At 40.7% G+C, this 23862-nt stretch overlaps 1 protein-coding gene across 1 annotated transcript in view; it reads left to right on the forward strand.

Moving 5' to 3' along the window:
• The window catches only part of Susd5 (sushi domain containing 5), a 64756-nt gene extending 42325 nt beyond the window's left edge, over positions 1–22431 (forward strand). The window contains exon 6 of the mRNA XM_033756925.1: positions 19949–22431. Within this exon, the coding sequence (XP_033612816.1) occupies positions 19949–21249 (1301 nt within the window). The 3' untranslated portion in view covers positions 21250–22431. The remainder of the gene's footprint in view (positions 1–19948) is intronic.
• The last annotated feature ends 1431 nt before the right edge of the window (positions 22432–23862 follow it).

The raw sequence follows: 23862 nt of genomic DNA on the forward strand, positions 1-23862 counted from the left end.
TCTGTGACTTACCTCTTTACTCCTTGGAGATTCTTTTAACAGATAGTTTGTTTTTGTCTATTTCAGTACTTTTCTTTTTTTTTAACTTTAAAATATTTATTTATTTATTCTTTTATTGAGTTTATTGGTACATTTTAAATATACAGTACAGTTACTTTCATTATTGGGATCTTGTACCTTTACATGATATTTCAGTACTTTTCAAACTCTCTGTGGACTATTAGGATTTTTTCTGACAGACTGATACTTCAATAAAATGTCTTACTATAAAAATAAAATAGAACCCCAATTTAAACACAATATTTTAGGCCAGGCGTGGTGGCGCACACCTGTAATCCCAGCACTCGGGATGCTGAGGCAGGAGGATCGCTGTGAGTTCAAGACCAGCCTGGGCTACATAGTGAGTTCCAGGTCAGTCTCAACTATACAGTGAGACCCTGTCTCAAAAAAATCAAACAACAACAACAAAAACAATATTTTGTTGAAATAAATAATAGACACAAAATTCTCCTGTCAGGTTGTTACAAAAGCTTCTAAAAATCTTGTCTCAGTGTATCTTCTTGCCTTAGTGCATACCAGTAACAAAAACATTACAGACAGGGCACCCGGGGACTTGATTTGGTCATTGTGCAGGGTCCTACATTCAATCCCTGGTACCAAAAAAAAAAAAAAAAATTGCAGACAGGGACAAGCACTAGACTTACAATATGAGCCACCCATCCGGTACCCTCAGTCACCTTCAGATCCTTAATGTTCTTTCTCATGATGCACTCAAGTGTGGCACCATCCCGAGCCACACCCAGCAGCCAAATGGGTTGTTTACTGGCCCCAGTAGAATGAAAACTAAATGCAGGTTTTGTGTGTTCAAAATAGTGTTTATTTTCTCACTGCAAGGCAGAGTTGTTAGAGCTTTCAAATGCTGGGCAGGAGTTCTGGCTTCTACACTTGGCAGGGTGTACAAACCGTTACAGTTTTGATTACTCGGTGGATTGAAAGTATCTGTTGTTATTTTTTAAATATTTAAGTGTGTATTATAAGAATATCTTCACTAGATATTTCACTCCACTGTGCATGTTTATTTTTTTTCCAGTGACCAAACACTTTTTTTATTAGGAAAATAGAGAAATTTAATCTCTAACTAGAGAGTCTAATTTAAACTTCAAATTTGAGAAAAGTCCTTTTGGAGAAGTGGGTAAAGCAAGGGTTAAAGCTGGGTAAATCTGGGTTTGGATAGTAATTCTCCCTTGTGCCAGCTGGGTGGTTGTTCATCTGTTCACCCCAAACCCCATCATTTAGCAGGATCCTAAGTGCCACGTACACAAAGTTGAGTCAAACACTGTCCCAACCCTGAAGGCAACAGTAGTAATCGGATGCCTCAGAGGAGACAGGATGGCAGAGGTAATAAGGTAGTGGGGAAGGCTGGAAAGCAAGGTCTAACAGGAGACATTTTAGAGAAAGTGTTTTGAGATAGAAGTGGTAAGTGAATGCAGAGCCCGCTGGAATCAAGAAGATGAAAGCTAAAAGGTGTGCACTTGCTTCACAGTGTGAAGAAGGTTCTGGTGGCCTTGTATTTCGGTGTGCTTTGTGAGGGGAGGACGTACCACAGCCACGCTGGACTGGTACAGAAATGACATAGGCTGAGGGAGAAGGCCGAGGCCAAGGGACCTAATCTTGAATCTCTGTTATTCACGGAGAGGGTGAGGAAACACAGAAAGGCAGAGCTGGAAGAAGATCTGGGGTCCAAAGAGGTCATTAGGTCTAGTTTTGTTTGTTTGCTTGCTTGCATTATTTTTTTAGAGGATTTCTATTTTGAGAGATTTGTGCTTATTTAAATGATGATACAAAGGATTAGAAGAGAAGGGGGAAACTGAACAGTTCTCTTGACTTTCCTGAGACTTAATTTGCTCTTATGAGAAAATAAATACTATCACACGTCTAGCCCATAGGGTTCTGGGGTTTTCTTTAGTCTTGAATGGCTGAGGACTTATTTTATCTACCATTTTCTCTCCGTGTGTGTGGATTTTTCCTCTAGCTTTGGACCTTAGGATCCTGGTCTGGGTCTGGCCATTTAGTCTCCTGTTCAAACCCACACATCTTGGTTTTCATTTCCATCTTGGCAGTAGGGCCTCTCTGGCATAACTCTCTAAAATGTACTCTGTATCTAACTATAATTGGTCATAGCTCTAATTACAGGAAAATCCTGATGCTTTGCTCCTTAAACATGGATGCCACAGATTTCCATGCCAGGTCTGGTTTCTTTGGGCTTCTATATGTTGCCAAGTCCCATGTCCGTTTTCAAGGCTGTGCTCTCTCCTTGGCCACTGGTACCCTAAGAACAATTCCTGCCCTGGCTACAAGATCCCAGTGTCGGCCTTCCTAAGGTGACCTGTGGCGTACTGACCGTGCCTCATTCTCATTCGATAACGCCTCAGCACCTCTGCTCTCTGCTGGTGCGGCCCCTGGTTGAGGTGGGACCGTACCTCCTGTCTCTGCGTTTGGAGTGGGACAGAACATCTGTGGGCAGGAGGAGACTGCGACAGATGACCCAGACGTGAGACTCATAGACTCATCCCTGAATACATGCTCCTGGTTCCACCTTGAAGACATGCCACAGGACATCTACCACCAAGTGTTAAGACAGGCTCAGAAGTTCTTGAGACCTCCATCCCAAGTTCCATAAGCTCTGTTTGTGCTTTCTGGTCTCTAGTATTGGAAAGCGGCACCAACCTTAACCTCCCTCTTGTGCCCATCACCTCTGAGTCCATCAACAAATATGCAGCCTTTCTTTCCCTTCCCTGGTCTGGTTCATCCATCTCCCACTCCTGGGAAGTGTGTTTTTATTTTCAAACTATTGTTTAAGATATAATTTGTGTACCTTAAACTACCCTCTTAAAGTATAAAACAATCGGAGTTATCACAGACATATACACCCATGAAAATACTACCCTTACCAAAATATAGAGCATTTCCATCATTTCCATGTCTCCTGTGTGACAGGAGTTTTCCATACTTTATAACCTTTAATCTTTACAAATCTGGGAGTGAAATGACTAGTTGTTTTTTGTTTTTTTGTTTTTTAACACTAGGGATTGAACCCATGGCCTTGGCATTGAGCTACATCCCCAATGGCTGTTTTAGTTTCTTTCTTTCTTTTCTCTCTCTCTCTCTCTCTCTCTCTCTCTCTCTCTCTCGTCTTTCTTCTTTGAGATCAGGGTTTTACTAAAGTCACTAAATTGCCTAGGTGGGCTCAAACTTGGAATCCTTCTGCTCTACCCACCGAGGGTGCTAGGATTACAGGCGTGTTCCATGATATGCAGCTAGCCCCAGTTTACAGATTTTTTTTTTTTTTTTTTTTTTTTGAGACAGGGTCTCACTATGTAGCCCAGGCTGTTCTTAAACTCACAGCGATCCTCCTGCCTCAGCCTCCTGAGTGCTGGGATTACAGGCATGCGCCACCACGCCCGGTTTACAGATGGTAAACCCTTCTGATTCGGAGGCCTGCATCACATGGCTCCCAGCAGGGCAAGGCATCAGGGCAGCTTACTTTCACTGGTTGACCTTTTAAGAAGCCCCTCTGCTCTTTCTCTCTAACGGCAGTCTTTTGTTTTCTTAAATTCGGTTTCTGTTTTTCTCCATCTTTTGGACTTACTTTTTTTCATAGAATCAGCATGAGGCTGAAACTGAATTTAGAATTTCCTTGTCAATATTACCATATTTGTTCAGAGGTTCATTGAACCACTGGTTATTTCTGGCATGTCTGGTCTCCTTTTTAAAAATTACTATTTTTAAAGGCTGTGTAACCAAGACCAGAGGAAAAAAAAAAAGAAAGCATGTGTGGGCTTTCTAAAATGAAGCAACATAAAAAAGATGGGAGAGACAGCATTAGCACAGGTTCTGGGCTCTGGCCTGCATTCTTCGGCCTCTGGCCATGTCACACCCTGACAAGAAGCAGCGACATTCAGAGAACAGAACAAATCAGTGCCTACTGGAGTGGAAGGTGGGGGAGGGAGCAGAAGAAAAGGGAAGATGTGAGTCAGACACAAAGTTCCAGATGCCTAGGCTGACAAGTTTAGAGAATTAGGGGGTCTTTTCATTTGGTTTTGCTTTTGAGTGTTTCACTGTGTTGCTCGGGCTGGCATCACACTCCTGGATTCAAATGATCTTCCTGCCTCGTCCTCCCCAGTAACTGGAACTACAGATGCACATCCCTGTGCCTGGCTGCAGTCTAGAGATTTTTTCTTTTTTTCTTCAGGGGGCGGGATTTTTACACAGGGTCTTGCTGTGTGGTTCAGGCTGGCCTTGAACTCACTATGTAGCCCAAGTTGGCCTCAAACTCAGGATGATCCTCCTGCCTCAGCCTCCCGAGAGCTGAGATCACAAGCTTGCGCCACCACACCCAGCTAGAGATTTAGACATGAGAATTATAAGTAGTTGTACTGAAGGTAGAATTCATGCTGAATAAATAGATTTTAGCTGATCTTGCTACAAAAGCAAAAATAACAAAAAAGAGTATGTGTGGCAATTGAATACGTTAATGTGTATCACTATAGTAATTTTTTTGTCATATGAATCCCACAACATCATGTTATACATTTTAAACATATACAATAATATTTATTTAGAAAAACAAAACAGCAGAGTACAGACCATACTTCTCCATGTACTCCTGACTTATATCTGTGTTGTTTTCCAAAAGTAGCAGCCAAATATAAACGCACAACAAATGGCCTGGTGTTTGCCAGAAGGACCCGCGAAGCTTCCATTTTCTAGACTTGCTGGTCGTGTGGGTGTGGGGCAGGGAGCAGGCTGGAAGCCGCAGGCGGTTGCGTCAGTGCAGACTCGGGAAAGCCAAAGGAAAGTGAGAATTAGCACCTCCACAGGCGAAGGGCTGGGCTTCTCCATCTTGTGGGCAGAATTGACTCTGGTTTAAATTCAGCGACTAACGAACTTTACTGTTTCCCATGAGGAGAAAAACAGGCTTGGAATCCTTTTTCCTGAGGAGGCTGTCTGTAAACGCTCCTTGTCCTGTGGTCTTGGGAAACCCGGGACATACTGAGAACCTGCTTCTGAGCCAGGAGCTTGACCTGCGACCCTGGGAAACAGGAGGAGCCCAGCCTCTGGACCTGGGCTTTGGCAACAGGGGTGCTGTTGCCTCGGGGATCTCTGAAAGCAGAACCTGAGAAACACACATGCACACACGTGCACATGTATGTGCGAATCCAGGTGGAGGCCGGCCTGCCCACTGCGGAGCGGCTGAGCTTCCTCGGACTCTCGGTTCTAACCTGGCACACCAGGCCCGCGCATCCTGCCCTGGGAGGGGTGGGGATGGAGAGCGTGGCTCATCCACTGCCCTATCCCGGTGCTTTTGGACTCTACAGGTATTTAAACTCATGGGCTAGGTTACGCAGGAAGAGGAATTGAACAGACAGAGATTATGTGCAGGACTAGAATCAAAGGTCCTTTATCATCTTTTGTCTGTCAGGAATAGAATAATGCCTACCTGAGAGATTTCCAAATTGCAGCAAGCTTTAGACAAACTAATTTCCACCACTCGTTTTTTCACCTCTTCACCCATTCATTTATTCGTTCGACAGACATTTGTGCAATGTCTGTGTATGCCGTGTACCGTGCTACATGCTAGGGAATCAAAGGCAGGAGGGGCCTGTCCTTGCTGCCTCAGGGGGCCCCTGGGCTGGGTGAGCTGTGCAGTGAGAGTAGGATGGTGATCAGTGCAGTGGTGGCAAAGATGACGCCGTTTTGATGGATGCCGATGGACAGATGCTGTTCCCATTGCCCCGGGTCAGAACACATTAGTCCCAACCTGAGATCGGGTAGGATTCAAGTCTCAAGCACCATGAGAGTCCAGGTTTGGTCTCACCCTGTCTACCTAGGGCTGTGAAGTATCTGTAAAATGCTTTTAGACAACTTCTACATCATACACACCTTTCATTTAAACCGTGAGAGCCCATTTCTAACATTATCATTAATAGGCTACTGAATTTACCAATAGCCATTTCAGGCTTTCATAGTGCTGAGGAGTAAAGGAGTGATTTAGGTCAGGATGCAGATCAGAAAGCTTGGTGTGGTGGCACACACCTGTAATCCCAGCTACACCTGCGTCCCAGACTGAGGCAAGAAGACCTCACATTCAAGTCGTTTTTTCACCTCTTCACCCATTCATTTATTCGTTCGACAGACATTTGTGCAATGTCTGTGTATGCCGTGTACCGTGCTACATGCTAGGGAATCAAAGGCAGGAGGGGCCTGTCCTTGCTGCCTCAGGGGGCCCCTGGGCTGGGTGAGCTGTGCAGTGAGAGTAGGATGGTGATCAGTGCAGTGGTGGCAAAGATGACGCCGTTTTGATGGATGCCGATGGACAGATGCTGTTCCCATTGCCCCGGGTCAGAACACATTAGTCCCAACCTGAGATCGGGTAGGATTCAAGTCTCAAGCACCATGAGAGTCCAGGTTTGGTCTCACCCTGTCTACCTAGGGCTGTGAAGTATCTGTAAAATGCTTTTAGACAACTTCTACATCATACACACCTTTCATTTAAACCGTGAGAGCCCATTTCTAACATTATCATTAATAGGCTACTGAATTTACCAATAGCCATTTCAGGCTTTCATAGTGCTGAGGAGTAAAGGAGTGATTTAGGTCAGGATGCAGATCAGAAAGCTTGGTGTGGTGGCACACACCTGTAATCCCAGCTACACCTGCGTCCCAGACTGAGGCAAGAAGACCTCACATTCAAGGATAGTCTGTGCAACATAGCAAGATCTCATTTAAAAAAAAAAAAAAAAAAGAAAGATAATAGAAGTACCTGTAGTAGGATGTGCGTCCCGGTGAGAATGCTGACCATCGATCCACACTGTGAATTCTTAGTTTGAATACTAGCAGCAACTTGTTTACAGCCTAACATAAGTAATACATACACAATATCACACATAGTACTCACTATTCTTAAATTTTCAATGTCCAGACATCGTAAGAAGAATGAATACCTATTGTCAACATAAAATTGAGTAACATCTCTCAAAGCACAATAGCATTGCATTACATTTTCTTTCCTCTCAAAGATTATAGCCATTGTTCATTTCTCTTCACCCCCTCCTTCTCTAAAAATAATATGCTGATGCCAGAGATGTAGCTCAAGGGCGCTGTGCCTGCCTGGCAAGCACAAGGTCCTGAGTTCAATTCCCAGAAAAAGAAAAATACAAACAAACATGCTGAGGTAAAATTTTAGGCAAGCCTAATTTAATTTGTATCCTTTTGTATGGATTTGATTTGCCTTTTTCTACCTGATATCAGTTAAATTTTTTCTATATCTTTGGCATCCAGTAGGTAATTCTGTAACAGTTTTTCTTGGAACATGGTTGTGCTTTTGTTTGTTTAAATTTTTATTTAAGGGTAATATAAATACAGAATGTTTTAAAAATCAAAGGTTTTGCAGCTCAGTGAATTATCATATTAACAACACACCCGGATAACCGTCACCCAGGTTAAGAAATAGAACATCCCCAGCAATCCAAGAACATTCCTAGTGCTCCCTTCCAGGCACGGCCTCCCTGAGAATAACCACTTTCCATGTTTCTAAAACCATAAATTATGCTTTCCCTGCTTGAACTTTACTTAAGTGAAAGCACAAAAAAATGTACTCTTTTGTATGGTTTCCTCTGCCCAACATTATGTCTTTGAGAAACACCCATGTTCCAGAAAGCCAGACTTCATTTCTTTTCTTTGTGATAGCAGAGTATTCCATTCTGCTGCTTTTCCCCATGTCTCTAATTCAGGTGTGAAGACTATTCCTGTGCAGTCTTTCATCATTCACTTTATACACTTTCCTCTAGGATTTTCCATTTCTAGAATGGTGTTTATATACTTAAGAGTTCACTTGGTTCATAAGGTACTTAGATGGATAAGGCCCTGTTTTGAAAATGGTTGCACAATTTGTAGTCCCACCAGTAATGTATGAGGTTTCCTGAAGCCTCACCTTACCCACTGGTGCCATTCTGCTAGGCACATTTATAATCTCACTATATTTGAATTTCTTTGATTTAATGATGTTTAGCACTTTATTATATGTCTATTGGTTGTTTGAATAGCTCATTTGAGAAGTATCTATTCAATTTGTTTGCCCATTTTTCTGCTGGGTCATCTCTCTATTCTATTGCTATGGGTACCAAAAGTTTTTTTGTTTGTTTATTTGTTTTGGTACCAGGAATTATATTCAGGACCTTGCATTTGCCAGGCAGGTACAGCACCACTGAGCTAAATCAATCCTCAGTGCCAGAACTTCTAAGATTCTATGTGTTGCAAATATCTTCATAATATCTTTGATGAATAGAATTTTAATGTAGTTTAATTTGTTAGTCCTTTTAAAAAAAATTGTGATAGGAAATACGTAACATGAAATCAACCATCCTTTACATGTACAGGTCAGTAGTGTTACATGTATTCATGTTGTTGGGAAATAGATCCACAGAACTTTGCCATCTTGTAAACCTGAAACTCTGTATCCGTTGTACAATAACTTCTCTCTCCTCCTTTCCCCAGGCTATGGTAACCACCCTTCTCTTTTCCGTTTCTATGAATTTGACTCCTTTGGTACCTCACATGAGTAGAATTATGCAGTATTTGGATTTTTCTGACTGGCTTATTTCACTTAGCATAATATCCTCAGCATTCATCCATGTGATGATACTTATTTCCTTTTAAAATCAATTTTTCCATATTTTAAAAATCAAGTTCAGGAAGTTTTCTTATGTTTGTCTCATCTAAGGTTTGTTGTTGTTGTTGTTGTTGTTGTTGTTGTTGTTTTAATCGTGTTGCCTTTTTTTTTTTTTTTTTGAGTGGGGAGATTGAGACAGGGCCTTGCTATGTAGTTCATGCTGGCTTTGAACTCACTGTGTAGCCCAGGCTGGTTTTGAACTCACAACACCTCCCAATTGGGATTGCAAGTGTGCATTACTACACCCAGCTTATCATATTGACTTTTGTTAAATACTTTTCTGATACTCTTTTTTGCAAATACTAAAGCATATCCCTAAGATGAATCTAATTTGGTGTATTATCTTTTTAGTACACTGGTCAGCTCAGTTTAACATAGTAACATATTATTAACATATTAACATATCAGGGGCTGGGGATTTAGCTCAGCGGTTCAGTGGCCTGCCTTGCAAGCGCAAGGACCTGAGTTCGATCCCCGGTACCAAAAACAAACAAACAAAAAAACCATATTAACATATTGGATGTAGTTTGGCAACATTTTATGAGATTTTGCATTTCTGTTTGGTGAGATTGATTTGTAATATTACTTTCTCATCATGTCTTTGCCAGGTATTAATTAATACCAAGGTTACATTGATATTTAAATGTTGGGAAATATTTCCTTTTTCTGTCCTTTATTAAGACTTTGTATAAATTGGAATTATTTTGTGAAATACTACACAGAATTCATGGGGTAAAGCCATCTGTGCCAAGAGCTTCTTGCATGTGAAGGTTCACTTTTGTGAATGGTGTATAAAATGTCTCAGTTTCTTCTTGTGTCATTTTTAGTAAGTTGTTACTTTCGAATTTTTTCTTTTTCATCAAAATGTTTAGTTTTTTGGACGTACATTTATCACAGAATCCTGTCATTGGCTTTTCTAATGTCTGAAAATTCTGTGGTGATGTCCCTTTTTTTTGTTTTTATTTTTTGGCTTTCGTGCATGTGGGTGTGTACAATGCTGGGGAACAAACCAGGGCCTTCCACAAGCTAAGCATTTACTCTACCATGAGCTCTACCCTAGGCCCTGATGTTTTCTGTTTGTGTCTTCTCTAAGTATTTTTCTTTGCTTTACTTTTGCAGTACTGGGGATCAAATCCCAGAGTACTCTACCACTGAGCTACATCCTGATCCTTTTTTAAAATTTTTTGTTTTGAGACTAGGTCTCCCTAAATTGCCTGGGCTGAACTCCTAGTTGTGATCCTCCTGTCTCAGCCTCCCAAGTAGCTGGAAATACATGGTGAGCCACTATACCCAGTTTCCAAATGTTTTCTACTTAGTCTCACTAACAGTTTATCAATGCTATTCATCTTTTCAAACAATCAGCTTTTGACAGTATGATCCTTTCTATTGTATATTTATTTTATTAATTTATGCTCTTTTTAAATCTCTTTCTTGCTACTTTGTGTTTAACTTACTCTTCTTTTCCCAGATTTCTGAGATCACAATTTTCAACCTTTTTCTTTCCTAAGTGCTTAAAACTATAACTTCCCCCAGAATAGTTTTTATTGCTTCCTGTAAGTTGTGATATTTCATATTTTCATTACCATTCAGTCAGAATATTTTCTGATTCCCTTTATAATTTCTTCTTTGACCAATATGTTTTTTTAGATAGTTTTGCTTAATTTCTGTATATATAAGAATTCCCTAGTAATGTTTTACCTGTTAATGTTCTGTGGCCAGAGAACATTGGTATGATTCAAACCTTTATAAAGCTTGTTGATATTTCTTTTGTGGTCAATTTTATAGAAATTAGTCTGTTTGCCCTTGGAAAGAATGTTTATTCTATAGTCGTGGGATATGGTCTATATATGTTCAAGTAGGTCAGGTTTATTAAGCATGTTTTTCAGGTCTATATTCATACCTTTTTTCTACTTATTCTGATTGCTAATGATAGCAATGTTTAGAATCTCTCACGATGATCGTAGATTTATCTATTTCTCCTTTCAGTTCATGTATTTAGATTCATGTATTTAGATTTAATATCACTAGGTGCATATAATTTTAGAATATAATATCTTTCTGGTGAGTTGAATCACTTGTCTTTATGAAATAGCCCTCTTTATCTCCAGTAGCATTTTTTTTTTTTTGCATTTAAGTCTTCTTTGTTGGTTAGTACTTTCATGGCTTTTTTCCTCTATTCTTTCACTTTCAACTTCTCTGTATGCTTATATTTTAAATGTGACACTTATAAGCACCATATATATTCAATTTCTTTATGTAGATTGACAATATTTGTCTTTACATTCTAACAAAAATTCGCTTTACATTTAATCATTAGTAGATCTGCGTTTAAAAGTACTATCTTTTCATTTTTGCTGTGTCCCATCTGTTCTTGTTTGTTTGTTTGTTTTTGAGGCAAGATCTCATTGGTAGCCAGGCTGACCTTAAACTTGCAATCTTCCTGCTTTCACTTTCCAAGTAGCTAGAATTACAAGCATGCAGCACCAATCCCACCTTCTTCGTTCTTTTTTGTTTCTTCTTGCCTTCTTTTGCAATGATTAAGCATTTCTTATTATTGCATTTATGCCCTCTGTTACCTTCTAGTACATTCTACTGCTCTTCCTTCAGTGATTACTAAAAACTATGCCAGGTACCCTTGACCTATCAAAGTTTTAAATAAATTAGTACTTTTACTATTTCCTGAATTATTTAAAGCCTTTTGACTCCATTTACTTGCTCCCTATGTCAGTACTCTTGTCAAATGTTTTCAGTGTATATATTGTGTGTCTGCTTGTTGCTTTGTGTAGTGCATTGTCACTTTCCCATTGCTAGAACAAAATACCCAGCACCTGCAACTTAAAGGAGAACTTTATTAGGCTCACTGTTTTCAGTGGGTTCAGTCCATGGTAAGCAGGTTCCAAAGAAGAAACAGCATGGTGTCAGAGGACAGCTTCTCATCCCACAGCAGCCAGGAAGCAGAGAGAGAAGAAAGGACCCAGGGACAAGAATATACACTTCCAAGTCATGTCCCTAGTGACCTACTTGTAAGCAGGGCCCCATCTCCTAACAGCCCAGTCATGAATTCATCAGTGAATTGGTCCACTGATAAACATAGCGCCCACATGATCCAATCACCTTCCCAAGCCCCACCTCTGAATACATGAGACTTTGGGCTGATATTCTACATCTAAACTGGTAACTAGCAGTCATGTAAAGTTGACCCATATTTTCCTGTGTCATTGTTCTTTCCTTCCAGCATCTCTGTCTTCCACCTAAGAACTCCCCTCCCCTCTCCCTTCTCTTCTCTTTCTATATTATAGCCCTCTTCATTTTTCCAGCTAGGATATTTTCACAGAGTAAGGAATTCTAGGTTGGCAGTTCCTTTTGTTTTCACATTTTACGGATATCGTCATATTCATCTTGCTTTCATTATTGCTTTGGAAAAGCCACCCCTCAGACTCATCTTTTAAAGGTTACTTATCTGTTTCACTGATTGCTTTTAAGTTCCTCTTGTCTTTGGGTTTCAGCAGTTTTAATTTGATGTACCTAAGTGTAATATTCTATGAATTCATCCAGCTTAACATGTGCAGTGATTCTGAATGCCTCTTCATATGTTTCTCTGAGTTTTGCAGAATTCTGTCATTCCATTCCTTGCAGATTCTAACAGCTTTTCAGTTCTGCCATGATGTTATGTTAGTCTTCAGTTTGATTCCTAAAATCCATAGCCAGACTTTTCATAACTTTCTGGCGTTGCATCGTCTTACCTTTGAGCGTTTGTTTTATTGCACTCATTTTCTTACTGAGTTCTGCAGTGGGAGGCAATTATAAGAAATTCTTTCTGCTTGTTAAGTTATTGTTTCTTTCAAGTTAGACTCTGCCTTTTACATGCCTCTCCCTTTCATCTGGAAGAAGAAATGTTAGTTGGAAGGGAACCATTCAGCTGAATGGCATGTATTTTTTACTTTTGTTCATTTATTTGTTTTAACATTTCTGGGCTCTGTTTTTTCTTTAGAAATGTTGAGTGTCCCATATCAAAATTTTCTTTGCCTGAAGAAGTATGAAGTGCTGGTACTTTGGATTCTGTCAGGAAGAACCCATCCTGTTTGTTACTGTGTATCTCATTATACCTTCTGTGTTCCCTCCAGGATTTATGGGCTCCCTAGTCCCATTTCTAAAGGTTGAGGACTGGAATCTTCTACATTTCCCCTAGAAACTAGTTTTTGAAATTTGTTGCAATACATTAATCTCTGTTCCACATGTGGTTGCTGTTGGTAAAACTTATTTGCTAACATTTAATATAATTTCCTTGTTTTTAAAAATTCATCTTCAGTAAGCTGTGTGTGTGTACACCCATTTGATGACGTTTCCCTTTTTGACTGTCACGGGAGAAGGAAAACATGAGGCTGTTTCAGCTGGACAGTGTGACATGTAATCAACCCTGACGAGTAGATAATTTTTGCTTACGTCCCTAATGAATGCATCCTCAAATGGCCTAGAATATCAATGAGGAGGTATAATTAAGAGGCAGCAGAGCAGAGGGAGGGGCAGTCTGGAGGAGCAAGAGCAAAGGGGCAGGTAGAATAAGGTGGAGAGGGAGAAGAAGCCGGAGCAGAAGTGAGAGAGACATGTCAAGGCAGCGGGTACTCGGGTGCTGGAAGAGTTTGAATTTCCTTCATAGTCACACATCCCGTTAGCTCTCGGTATTTTGGGTGGAATTGTGTTTATCCATAGACCCTGTCAGTTTTGGCATCCGCTGGGGTTCTGAGAAGATGGTCTGTGAGAACAGTGAGGGAGCACCCTGACTGTGGCCCACCGCCACACCGATTTCCTGCGAGCTTGCCTGCCACCAAGGGCTACCTTCGGTGAACTGGTGCAAATCTTGGTTCCTTTCATCACACTGACTGAGTTCAGGGCAAACAGCTTGTTTACTCCCAACAGCCATTAGCTATATTTGACGATCTGAAAGAAAACAAATGCAGGGTGAGGATTTATGCAAGAACCAGAAACGACAAAAATTCCATGAAGTAAAACAAAATCATTCATGAGCTCTTGATAGTTTGATATTTGGGGGCTGCAATGAGGCAACGAAGAAATATCCCTTAGCAAAATAATGTGGGGGGGCTGCTGGGGATTCAACTCAGTGGTGCCACTGCCTACCTGGCAAGTACAATCTGAGTTCAATCCCCAGTACCAAAAAAAAAAAAAGCATGGTCAGAAGCTTGGTCTTTCAGACCATGCATAAGGTAATATCCTGTGAGCTCAAGTAGGGGAAAGCTTCTTTAAAAAAATGGTTTTGAGCCGGGCATGGTGGCCCACACCTGTAATCCCAGCACTAGGGAGGCTGAGGCAGGAGGATCACTGTGAGTTTGAGACCAGCCTGGGCTACATAGTGAGTTCCAGGTCAGTCTCAACTACATAGTGAGACCCTGTCTCAAAAAACTAAAAAAAAAAAAAAAAAAAAAAAAAAAGAAAGAAAAAGAAAAAATGGTGTTGGAGAAATACCACTTCTTGCATTGCCTCATTATGAAAGGCAACTGTGTTCCAGCTGCCAGCCCAGGAATGTTCATCCCTAACAGCAGTGTGTCTGGAAGACAACTGGCAAATGGATATTGTTTTGCAAAAATAATAATTCTTTTAAAAAAGGAGGGATTTGTTTCAGAGAAGCATGAATTACTTTGGAAGATAACAAGATAAAAAATAATAATTCTTCTTCTTGTAGTGCCAAGAATACACCTTTTCATTTCTTTTAAGTGGATGTGAGGCAGAAAATGACTTGTCAAATGTGAGGAATGGCAACTTTGTTTGCATTAAGAGTAAATTTTGATGAATAATTTACCTCTCTGCCTTGTGATGAATCTACTAGTAGTGGGGAAGAAAGTTCGACTGGGGGTGCCCTTCTGAATCAGTATGAGTCAAGGCGCCAGGGAGAAGCTGGTAAGACAGTGCATGCTGCCAGCCTGGAAAGGTGTGTGTGTTGCCTTCCCATGTGTAATCTGTCCTTCCACGATGGCATATTTTCAGAAGGTCCTCGGGTATTAAGAGAAACTGTACAAGCAGTTCATTCCTCGTAATTTCAACATGGTCCCATGGTCCTATGATTTAGGAAGCTGTGTTCTTGGAAATAGGTCTCAGTTCTGAGCTTCCAAGTCAGGGTGGAAGAGAAGCTTGGGATACGAGCTACTGTGACTTCTACTTTTCTTCTCAGAATGATTTATTCTTTCATCATCCGAGAATGCATATAATAGGCCAGGTACTGTTCCACTCAGGGATACAATGCCTTGGTCCCTTCTCTCAAGGAGCCCTGTGCTAGTGTGCTAGCCTTTTCTGCCTCTCCCAAGACGCTTAGTAGCTTAAAACAACAACCACTTATTTGGCTTCAGTTCATATGGTCAGTAGTTGGAGCCGGGCTTAGCTAGATTTTTCTTCTGGCTTTGGCTGGGTTTACTCAGGGGAACATGGGAAGCTTCCAGAACAACTGGAGCTAGGTGGCCTCAGTTAGAACATTCACCTTTCCTCCACATGGTCTCATCTTCCAGCATCCTGGGCTTGTTCACATGGCAGCTGGCAGGAAGGAGAGCTCCAAGAGGGAGCATGGAAGTGTGTAGGCTTCCCCTGCATCCTACAGGCCAAAGTGATAAGCTTAATCTAAACTGTGCAAATAGGAAAATGGGTCCCACCTCTTGATGAGAAAAGTTGCATAGCAAAAGGACTTGATAAAGGAAGGAGTGGAGAACTATGGCTATTTTTGCAATCTTTCTACCACAGCCAATCGGTACCCATGTATGCAAGCAAACAACCTAATTGCCTCATCCTGAGGTTGAAGAGTTAACTCATGGTGTTCTTAAACCATCACAAGGGTGCAGTTTGATTTGTCTATGTTTGCATAAATTTTGGAGAAACTTGTCATAGCGGCCTTTGTTTCATTTTGTGTTTTAAAGAAGCATGGTATTTTTTTTTCACTCAAAAACCATTTAATGACTGTGAGGAAGTTTGTTGATCCTAGGAATACAGAGGTGAATAGAGAACACAGATCCTGTTATCCAAGGATGACTGAGGTCCCATTTCTCCATCTATAAGAACCTTGTATTTCTCTACCTCAGAGACTGAAATAAAATATTATATGTAGTTTTATTTATATACAGTTGGTATAATATTACTGTGTGTATGGTTAGGGAGGGTTGCATAAATATATATTCTAAATATATATATTATAGTGCATAAATAATATATAAGTATATATTATTATAGTGCATAAAATAGATGCATATAAAATGTAATTGAAAATGTGCTAAATATGTAAGTTTAAAAACAATTTATTGCCTAGTATGGTGGCATGTACTTGTAATCCCAGCACTTGAGAGATTGAGGCAGGAGGATCTCTATGAGTTCAAGGCCAGGCAAGGCTATACAGTGAGTTCAAGGCCAGCCTGCTCTACATAGCAAGACTGTCTCAAAAAAATTTTTTAAACAATTTACTTCAGTAAATGACATATTGCTATTAATCTCCCTCAAAATACTCCCCCTTGTTTCAAACATGTTTATCCCATCATTCTTGCCACGTTTTAATTTTTTTTATTTTATTGGAACATGTTTGCAGTACATAATATTTATATTCTTTGTGGGGAGTTGGTACACGTACATAACACATGTCAATTTTTTTTCATCTATTTCTTGGTCCCCTTCTCTTTTGCAAAAAAAAAAAAAAAAACAATCTATTTCCCTATTTCCTTTTACCTAGTTTTTTTTTAAAAAAAAAAAAAAAAAAAAAAAAAAAACAATCTATTTCCCTATTTCCTATTACCTAGTTTTTATTTGGATTAATGAGGGATGGTATTTAAATGCTTAAGCCTAATTATTATTGAGAATGATGGGTGAGACTCTGTGCACAGAAAAGCTCTGGAATCAACTTGTTAGGCTGCAGGACTGTGAGATTCAAAGTCCCATGCACCATGGAGGCAGAGAGCCTGGGTCCTGTCCCCAGTGATCTGAAGCTCTAACACAGTGCTAGACTCAGGGCCATCATTTGATAAAGATGGTTGAGTGAAGCCAGAGGCAGTGCCATGCTTGGAATGATGCGTTAAGGGGCAGTGTGCAGAGAGGTAGCCCTCGGAGCCCGTATTGGAATTCTACAAGGCTAATCGAATGGTCCAGCCATCTGATACAGTTTCTGACTAGGGATTTGTGAATAGGACTTCATGAGCCTGTCCTTTTCTAAGCATAAATCAGACACGCATTTGACACTTATCAGCAATGTTTGCTCTTTATTGGCTGGCTTCTATTAAACATAGAAGAGGTGAGGACACAAGTAAAGTGAATGGGCTCAAACTTTATCAGAAAAAATTTTGGGGGGTTGTTTTTTGGTTTTTTTGAGACAGGTTCTCACTATGTAGTTGAGGCTGACCTGGAACTCACTATGTAGCCCAGGCTGGTCTCAAACTCACAGCGATCCTCCTGCCTCAGCCTCCCTAGTGCTGGAATTACAGGTGTGCGACACCACATCCGGCTATCAGAAGGAATTTTTAAAGCCGTAAGTTATCAAATAAGCAAGATAAGGAAGCTTATTCTCTGAGAGTCTTTAGAAATAATGAGCCAGATACCCATGAATCTAGTGTCACGGCCCAGAAAAATACCATATGAAAAAGCACTTTGCATTTTGTTGTTTTGAAGTTTAAAGCTGAAGTGGGGAAACCTTTCTGTTTGAATACTAAAGTTTGTTTTCAAAGACCATTGAGAGAAAGGAAAGCCCCAAGGGCTACTCTTTTCTGAGGACACCAGTTTCTGGAGCATTCCTGACCCATGTGATCCTGTTGCATCAAAGTGTCCTTATTCTGGTCTCCAAAATGTAAGGCATCTCTTTGTCCTTATTCAGTTGGATTCAGAATACTTCACAGCATAGTCTCACTCAGAAGTGTTACAAAGAACATATCTGTGTTTTCAAAGATGTGTTCATTTAATTATAGCATACAAATCATAAGGCAACAGATCAATGGATTATCAAAGACAGAGAAATTTGATCATTATACAGGTCACAAAGAAAAATGTAGCTAGCACCCCCAAAGCCCTGCTTGTGCTCAGACCAAGTTCTCCCTCCTTTTTTCTTGCCTAAGCATAGCCACAATCCCAACTTTGAATAACACAGACTAGTTCTGCCTGGTTTTAAATTTTATGTAAGTAAATCACACAGAACCTATACATTTGTGCCTTGCTTCTTTTGCTCAACATTCTGGCCATGAAATTCAGCCATGTTGTGAGAAGCCATAATTGTTTAATTTTTTTTGGTTTGCATTGAACTATAATTTATATATCAGTTCTGCAGTTAATGGTTATTTAAGTGGTTTCCATGTGGTTATTATGAATATTTTTGTACATGAACCTTGGTGCTCTTGTGCACTTAAGATGTATGTGAGGGCTGGGGATTTAGCTCAGTGGTTCCATCGTCTTCCTCACAAGCACAAGGACCCAAGTTTGATCCCCAGTACCAAAAAAAAAAAAAAAAAAGATACGTGTGTGTATTTAAGAGTAGAATTGCTATGTCATGGGCACTTATATGTTCAGTTTTAGTAGAAATGCCCAGTTTTCTATAGCAGTTTTACCAGTTCATACTCCCACTAACAATATTCCATGTCCTTGTTAATACTTGATAGTGTCGGTCTTTTTAGTTTTAGTCATTATGGTGCTATACAGTGGTATTTCATTATGACTATAATTAGCATTTCTCTTGTATTAGGTTGCACATTTTTATGTGTTTAATGACCATTTAGATTTTTTTTGTTGTTGTTGTTCTGTGCCAATTCAAACATCTTACCATCTTATCTGGGCTTTGTCTATTTAGTATTGATTTTCAGGATATATTTAAAATTCTGGATACCAGCCTTTGTAGATTATATGTATTGCTAGTATCTCTTCCAATTCTGTGCCTGTTTTTTATGGTGGCTTTTGATAGACAGAACTTGTGATTTTTATACAGCCCAGCTATCTATCCTTGTACCAGTACCACAACCTTAAAATGTAATCTAGTTTTATGAAATTTTATAGTGTGTTCCTTCAAGTTTTTCTTAAGATTACTTTGTATAGCCTTAGCCTATTGCATTTCTAAAAATGTTAGCATCAGCTTGCTAATTGAAATTTTTATTTAGAACTCTTAAATCTAAATGGATCAGCCAGACACAGTGGTAAACATCTGTAATCCCAGCACTTGGGAGACTGAGGCAGGAGGATTGCAAGTTTGAGCCTTACCTGAACGACTTAGCCAGACCTTGTCTCAAAATTAAAAATAAAAAAAGAGCTGGGATGTAGGTCAGTGCAAAGACCCTGGTTCAGTTCCCTGTACTGCATGAAAAAATAAACTTACAGTGGACCCTCGAGTTACTACCAGCCTGACATATGAACTCAACTTGGATTACCACCGGATTTTAGTTTTAACTTTCGACCAAAGTCTTACATTCCAGATGCCAGTGCTTGTGCTTCCAGAGAATCTCAGAAACATATTTAACCCTTAAAGGGTTAATTGAGAAATCCTGGGCCAGTGTCTCTCTAAGGACCCTAAGATCTGCCTAGAAGAAAATGTGGCCTAAAATTATACAGGAGAGAGACTGAAGACAGTTGACCAACTTGAGTTACACTTAGCCCTTGGGAACAAATTAAGTTTGTAAGTCAAGGGTCCACTGTATACTGATCATGTGGGATAGAACTGAAAAATTTGAGCCCTCCATTACATGATTATGGTATGTTTCTTCATTTACTCAGTTAGGTCTTTAATTTTGCTCTTCAATATTTTGTACCATTCTACGGAAGAGTCTCACAAGCTCTTTGTTAAACTTTAGGTATTTGATTTTTTTTTTAAGTTTCTTTGGGACGGGGTCTCACTCTATAGTTCAGGCTGGCTGTAAACTCACTATGTAGCCCAGGCTGGCATTGAACTTGCAGCAGTGCTCCTGCTTCAGCCTCCTAAGTGCTGGGATCACAGGTGTGCACTGCCATGCCCAGCTAGGTGTTTAAAATTTTTATGCTTTTATAAACAGCATCCTTTAAATGTTTTGCTTTCTGATTATTTCTAGTATGTAGAAATATAGTTGATGTTTATGTTTAATGTGGACCCAGTGTCCTTGATAAACTCACGTATTAATTGCAATGATTTATATGTACATTCTTTGGATTATCTATGATTCATAGATGATAGTGGCTCTGTGCTGACTCTGTGCCTTTGGACCTAATGAGGTTTTTCCCCCTTCCTTTTAGATGAGGCGGAGGCCCATATTGACTATGAGGATAACTTCCCCGATGACAGGTCTGTGTCATTCCGAGAGCTCATGGAAGACTCCCATTCAGAGGCAGAAGAGGACAAAAGTGAGAGAGAAGCCTCTGAGGAGGCACCAAAACAAGACCATCTGGTCTCCATTTCTGTGAGCAAAGAAAATATCGCCCGGCACAAAGCTTTTGTGCCAAACACAGGCTTGCCTGGCACCAGGAGCAGTGTCCCCACAAACTTGCCAAAATCCCAAGTAAACCAAAAGTACTCATTCTGGTTTCCAGCTGAGACTTTCCACAAGCCTGATTTGGAAAGGGATGTTGATGATGATACCAAAAAGCAGTTTCCTGCTGGAGACAACCACAGTACGGTGAAACTGGTCCCAAGTGAGCCGGAAACTAGGGTGACCTATGGCAGCACCGATGGCCCCTTGGGGTCATCTGTGGATAGGAACGACAGCAGGGTAGGGGACCTGGTGGTGAGCAGCAGTGATGAGTCCTGGTTAGATGGCTACCCTGTGACAGACGGGGCTTGGAGGAAAGTAGAAGCAGAAGAGGAGGACGATGGGGACAAGGGGCCTGGGTCAATAGGACTGGATGAAAGTGCGCTTGTGACTCCTGATCAGCCAGCTCTTGTGGAAGTTAAGGTGCCCAGAAGTACCACCCACGCACCAAGCAAGGACATGACCCACAGTTCAATTCTTGCATCTGAAGTGCTGGATGTAGAGGCGTTGGCTCTCACACCCACGAATGTGTCTGAGACCAAAGGTGCCCGTGACAGGGATGGTCCCTTGACCAAATACCAGTCAACTGTACCTTGGGAATTCACCGCAGAAAAGTCTGGCATGGCCACTCCACTCTATGAACGTACCACCTCTACCCTGGAGACAGAAACAACAACTCCTGTCCAGCAGATGCCTGACCACATCCCCTCAACTAGCATGGCCGCCACCCAATTTCCAGTGGAAACCTCTGCTCCTGAGGTCCAGGATAGCTTCCCATACCTGCTGTCTGAGGACTTCTTGGGACAGGAGGGCACTGGGCCAGTCGCGAGTGAGAAGGAGCTCCGTCCAACCTTGGAGCCATGTGTTGGGGATGAGTGTCCCAGCCTCAGCAGAGGCCCGGTGATCGCCACCATTGTCACCGTCCTGTGCCTGCTGCTGCTCCTGGCAAGTGTGGGGGCCGTGTGGGGTTACCGCAGGTGCCAGCACAAGAGTTCTGTGTACAAGCTGAATGTCGGCCAGCGGCAAGCTCGGCACTACCACCAGCAGATTGAGATGGAAAAGGTCTAGTCACCATCACGATGGGCTCTCTCAAACACCAAGAGGAAAATGCACTGTGACACATCACACTGACAAACACTGATAACTCACAAGAGCACGGGTGGAACAGGGCTGGTTTCTCCTCAGCTCTGTATTCTGTAGGTTGAGAAGTCTCTACAGGCATCTGGTGGGACAGAAAGGTTTCAGTGGCATCAGCACGTGCCAGTGTCTTCTCCCCATCTGCCCTGGAATTGATTGCACTAATCCCAGACCTGTGCTTGAGCCCTAATTCCAACATAAGGTCTTGTTTCCTTTATCAAGCTCTTGCCTTCTTTTCCTTTTTTAAGAAAGAAAATCACTGACTCTGACTCCATGCCCTGAAATGTTTGAACTAGGTTTGATAAACTGAGCATTTGAAAGCATGTTGTTGAGAGCATAAATATTAACTGTGGGAGTGGGACACAGAAGAATGATGGGTTATTTGCTTTTTAAATTATGATGTCACTGAGGGCAAATGAACCAAGAGCTAGGACTCAGTCTAGAAACCTGGAGATGTCTTTGTAATTGTTGGTTGGAATTGGAGAAAATTTAAGGCTGACGTTTTGCTTTGGGAAGGTAAGGAGTGAAGACACACACCCACCTCCACTGTGTCTATTTCTGTGGGACTGCCCATCGTTTTTTAAAAACAAGGTGAGCTTTGTACCAGTAAGGACCATTTCCTGTAGCTGTCTTTGACTAGTCTGTGCTTAAAAATGTCTTGCAATTTATGCCAAGACTAACAAAACTCAATCCTTAGGTTCCTCTCTCAGGATTAACCATTTCTCCAAACTCTAGTAAAAGAGAATGACATGGAGGAAAAAAGTGTTTGAAGAAGACCCAAGAATATCAAGTAGTGGCACCTACTTGATAGAGAAGAGGAATTTAAAAAGGGAGAGTGAAATGATCTGTGTTGATCTATTTTTTACTCATAGGGAAGAGTCCATCCCGGCCTTTGAGTAATCCACTTCCTGGCACATAGCTCATCTGATAGTGGCTCAGTATTGCCTATGACAGTGGTTCTCAAAGAGTGGTCCGTGGACCATAAACATCACCATCACCTAGGAACTAGAGATGCAGATTCTCCAGTCCCACCTCAGACTCAGGAAACAGCACCCCTTGGGTGGCACCCAGTGCTCTGTTTTAAATAAGTCCTCTAGGTTAGTCTGATGTGAACTCAAATTGGAGACCCATTGGCTTATATCCTAAATTGTAAACTTTGAGGCCAGCTGAAGCCCTGGAGGCACAGGACATGGTGACACCGATGGTCTGTCTTGCATGAAAATCAGGCTTTGCCACTTGCACCCGAGGAACTGTTCGAAGCTGCCAAAATACCACCTTCATCTCTCATGTGATGATCCAGAAACATGACATATTTTCCCAATATAAATCAGAAATTATTTTCTAACCAAATAGTTTTCAGTGGTAAAATTGATGAAGACAATACATTTCTTTTGAGACACCATAGGAGTCTAATTAGTTTTTGTGTGGTATGAGAGAAATCACGAATTTTTAAAATATATATAATTGGAAAATTGGTGGTGTTCCACCTAAAGGGGAAAAGAATTCTTGTAGCATGTTTTCTCCTTTGACACCTCTTTTCAGTGCAAGCTTTGGAAAACTAATAGGCTAAGTAGCTGTAAGATAGTACAGCATAGTCAGATCTTAATTCCCATAACTGGGTAACACACAGGCCTGAGTTACCAACTGGAATACTGTGCATCAGATGAAATCTCGAACAGTAGGAATGAAATGCTTTCTGCAAGCACCAAAGCTTCAGAACAGAACAGAATACGAGCCAGACACTGTACATATTTTAAAATTAGAGTTGAATCTATTGCAAGATAACTCTTCTATCTCAACTATATAAAATAACTTGTCTCAACTTTAGGATTGTTAGTGACTATTATGTAATAACCCAGAAAATTGAGTTTATACCAAAACATAAACAGGCAATATCAATACAAATGTATTAATGAATTTATTACAAAGTATTAATACGTACAAATGTATTGTTATAGACCTGGACTGAAAAGTAAACCTGACACGCCAGTTTTTAAGTTTTTTTGTTTTTTTTTTTTTTTTGTGGTATCGAGGATCGAACTCAGGTCCTTGCGTTTGCGAGGCAGGCCACCGAACCGCTGAGCTAAATCCCAGCCCAGTTTTCAAGTTTTTATTGATTTTGTGTTGTACTAATGAATGTTACAGGATCTAAAAATGCATGTCAAAAGGGAATGATTAAAACACCATAAATCTAAATTATATATCATTATACACATTTGGAGACTGGTAAAGGTTTAATGCTCATGAAAACTGTGGGGAGAAGGGTTTCATTAACACAAAGCTTCTGAAATATTTAAAATAAATATTTCCCCAAATATTGCTGAATATATCTGATTTTTTAGTTACTGCACCATGATTCTCTAGTATCTGTAGAATCTTGAAAATAATGTCTTAATACTTGTTACATTTAATTCTAGTCTCTATAAACCTCTCAGCCATGATACCTCCTGCAGCAGGATTTCAGAGGTCTGCAGAGCTCCTGACCCTCTTCCCTCCCTCTTCCTTACCCCAACCACAGAGAAGCAACTGGATATTCCAAGTGTG

This window comes from Fukomys damarensis, unplaced genomic scaffold (assembly GCF_012274545.1).
Source record: "Fukomys damarensis isolate Sample0158 unplaced genomic scaffold, DMR_v1.0_HiC HiC_scaffold_28, whole genome shotgun sequence".
Classification (NCBI taxonomy): domain Eukaryota; kingdom Metazoa; phylum Chordata; class Mammalia; order Rodentia; family Bathyergidae; genus Fukomys; species Fukomys damarensis.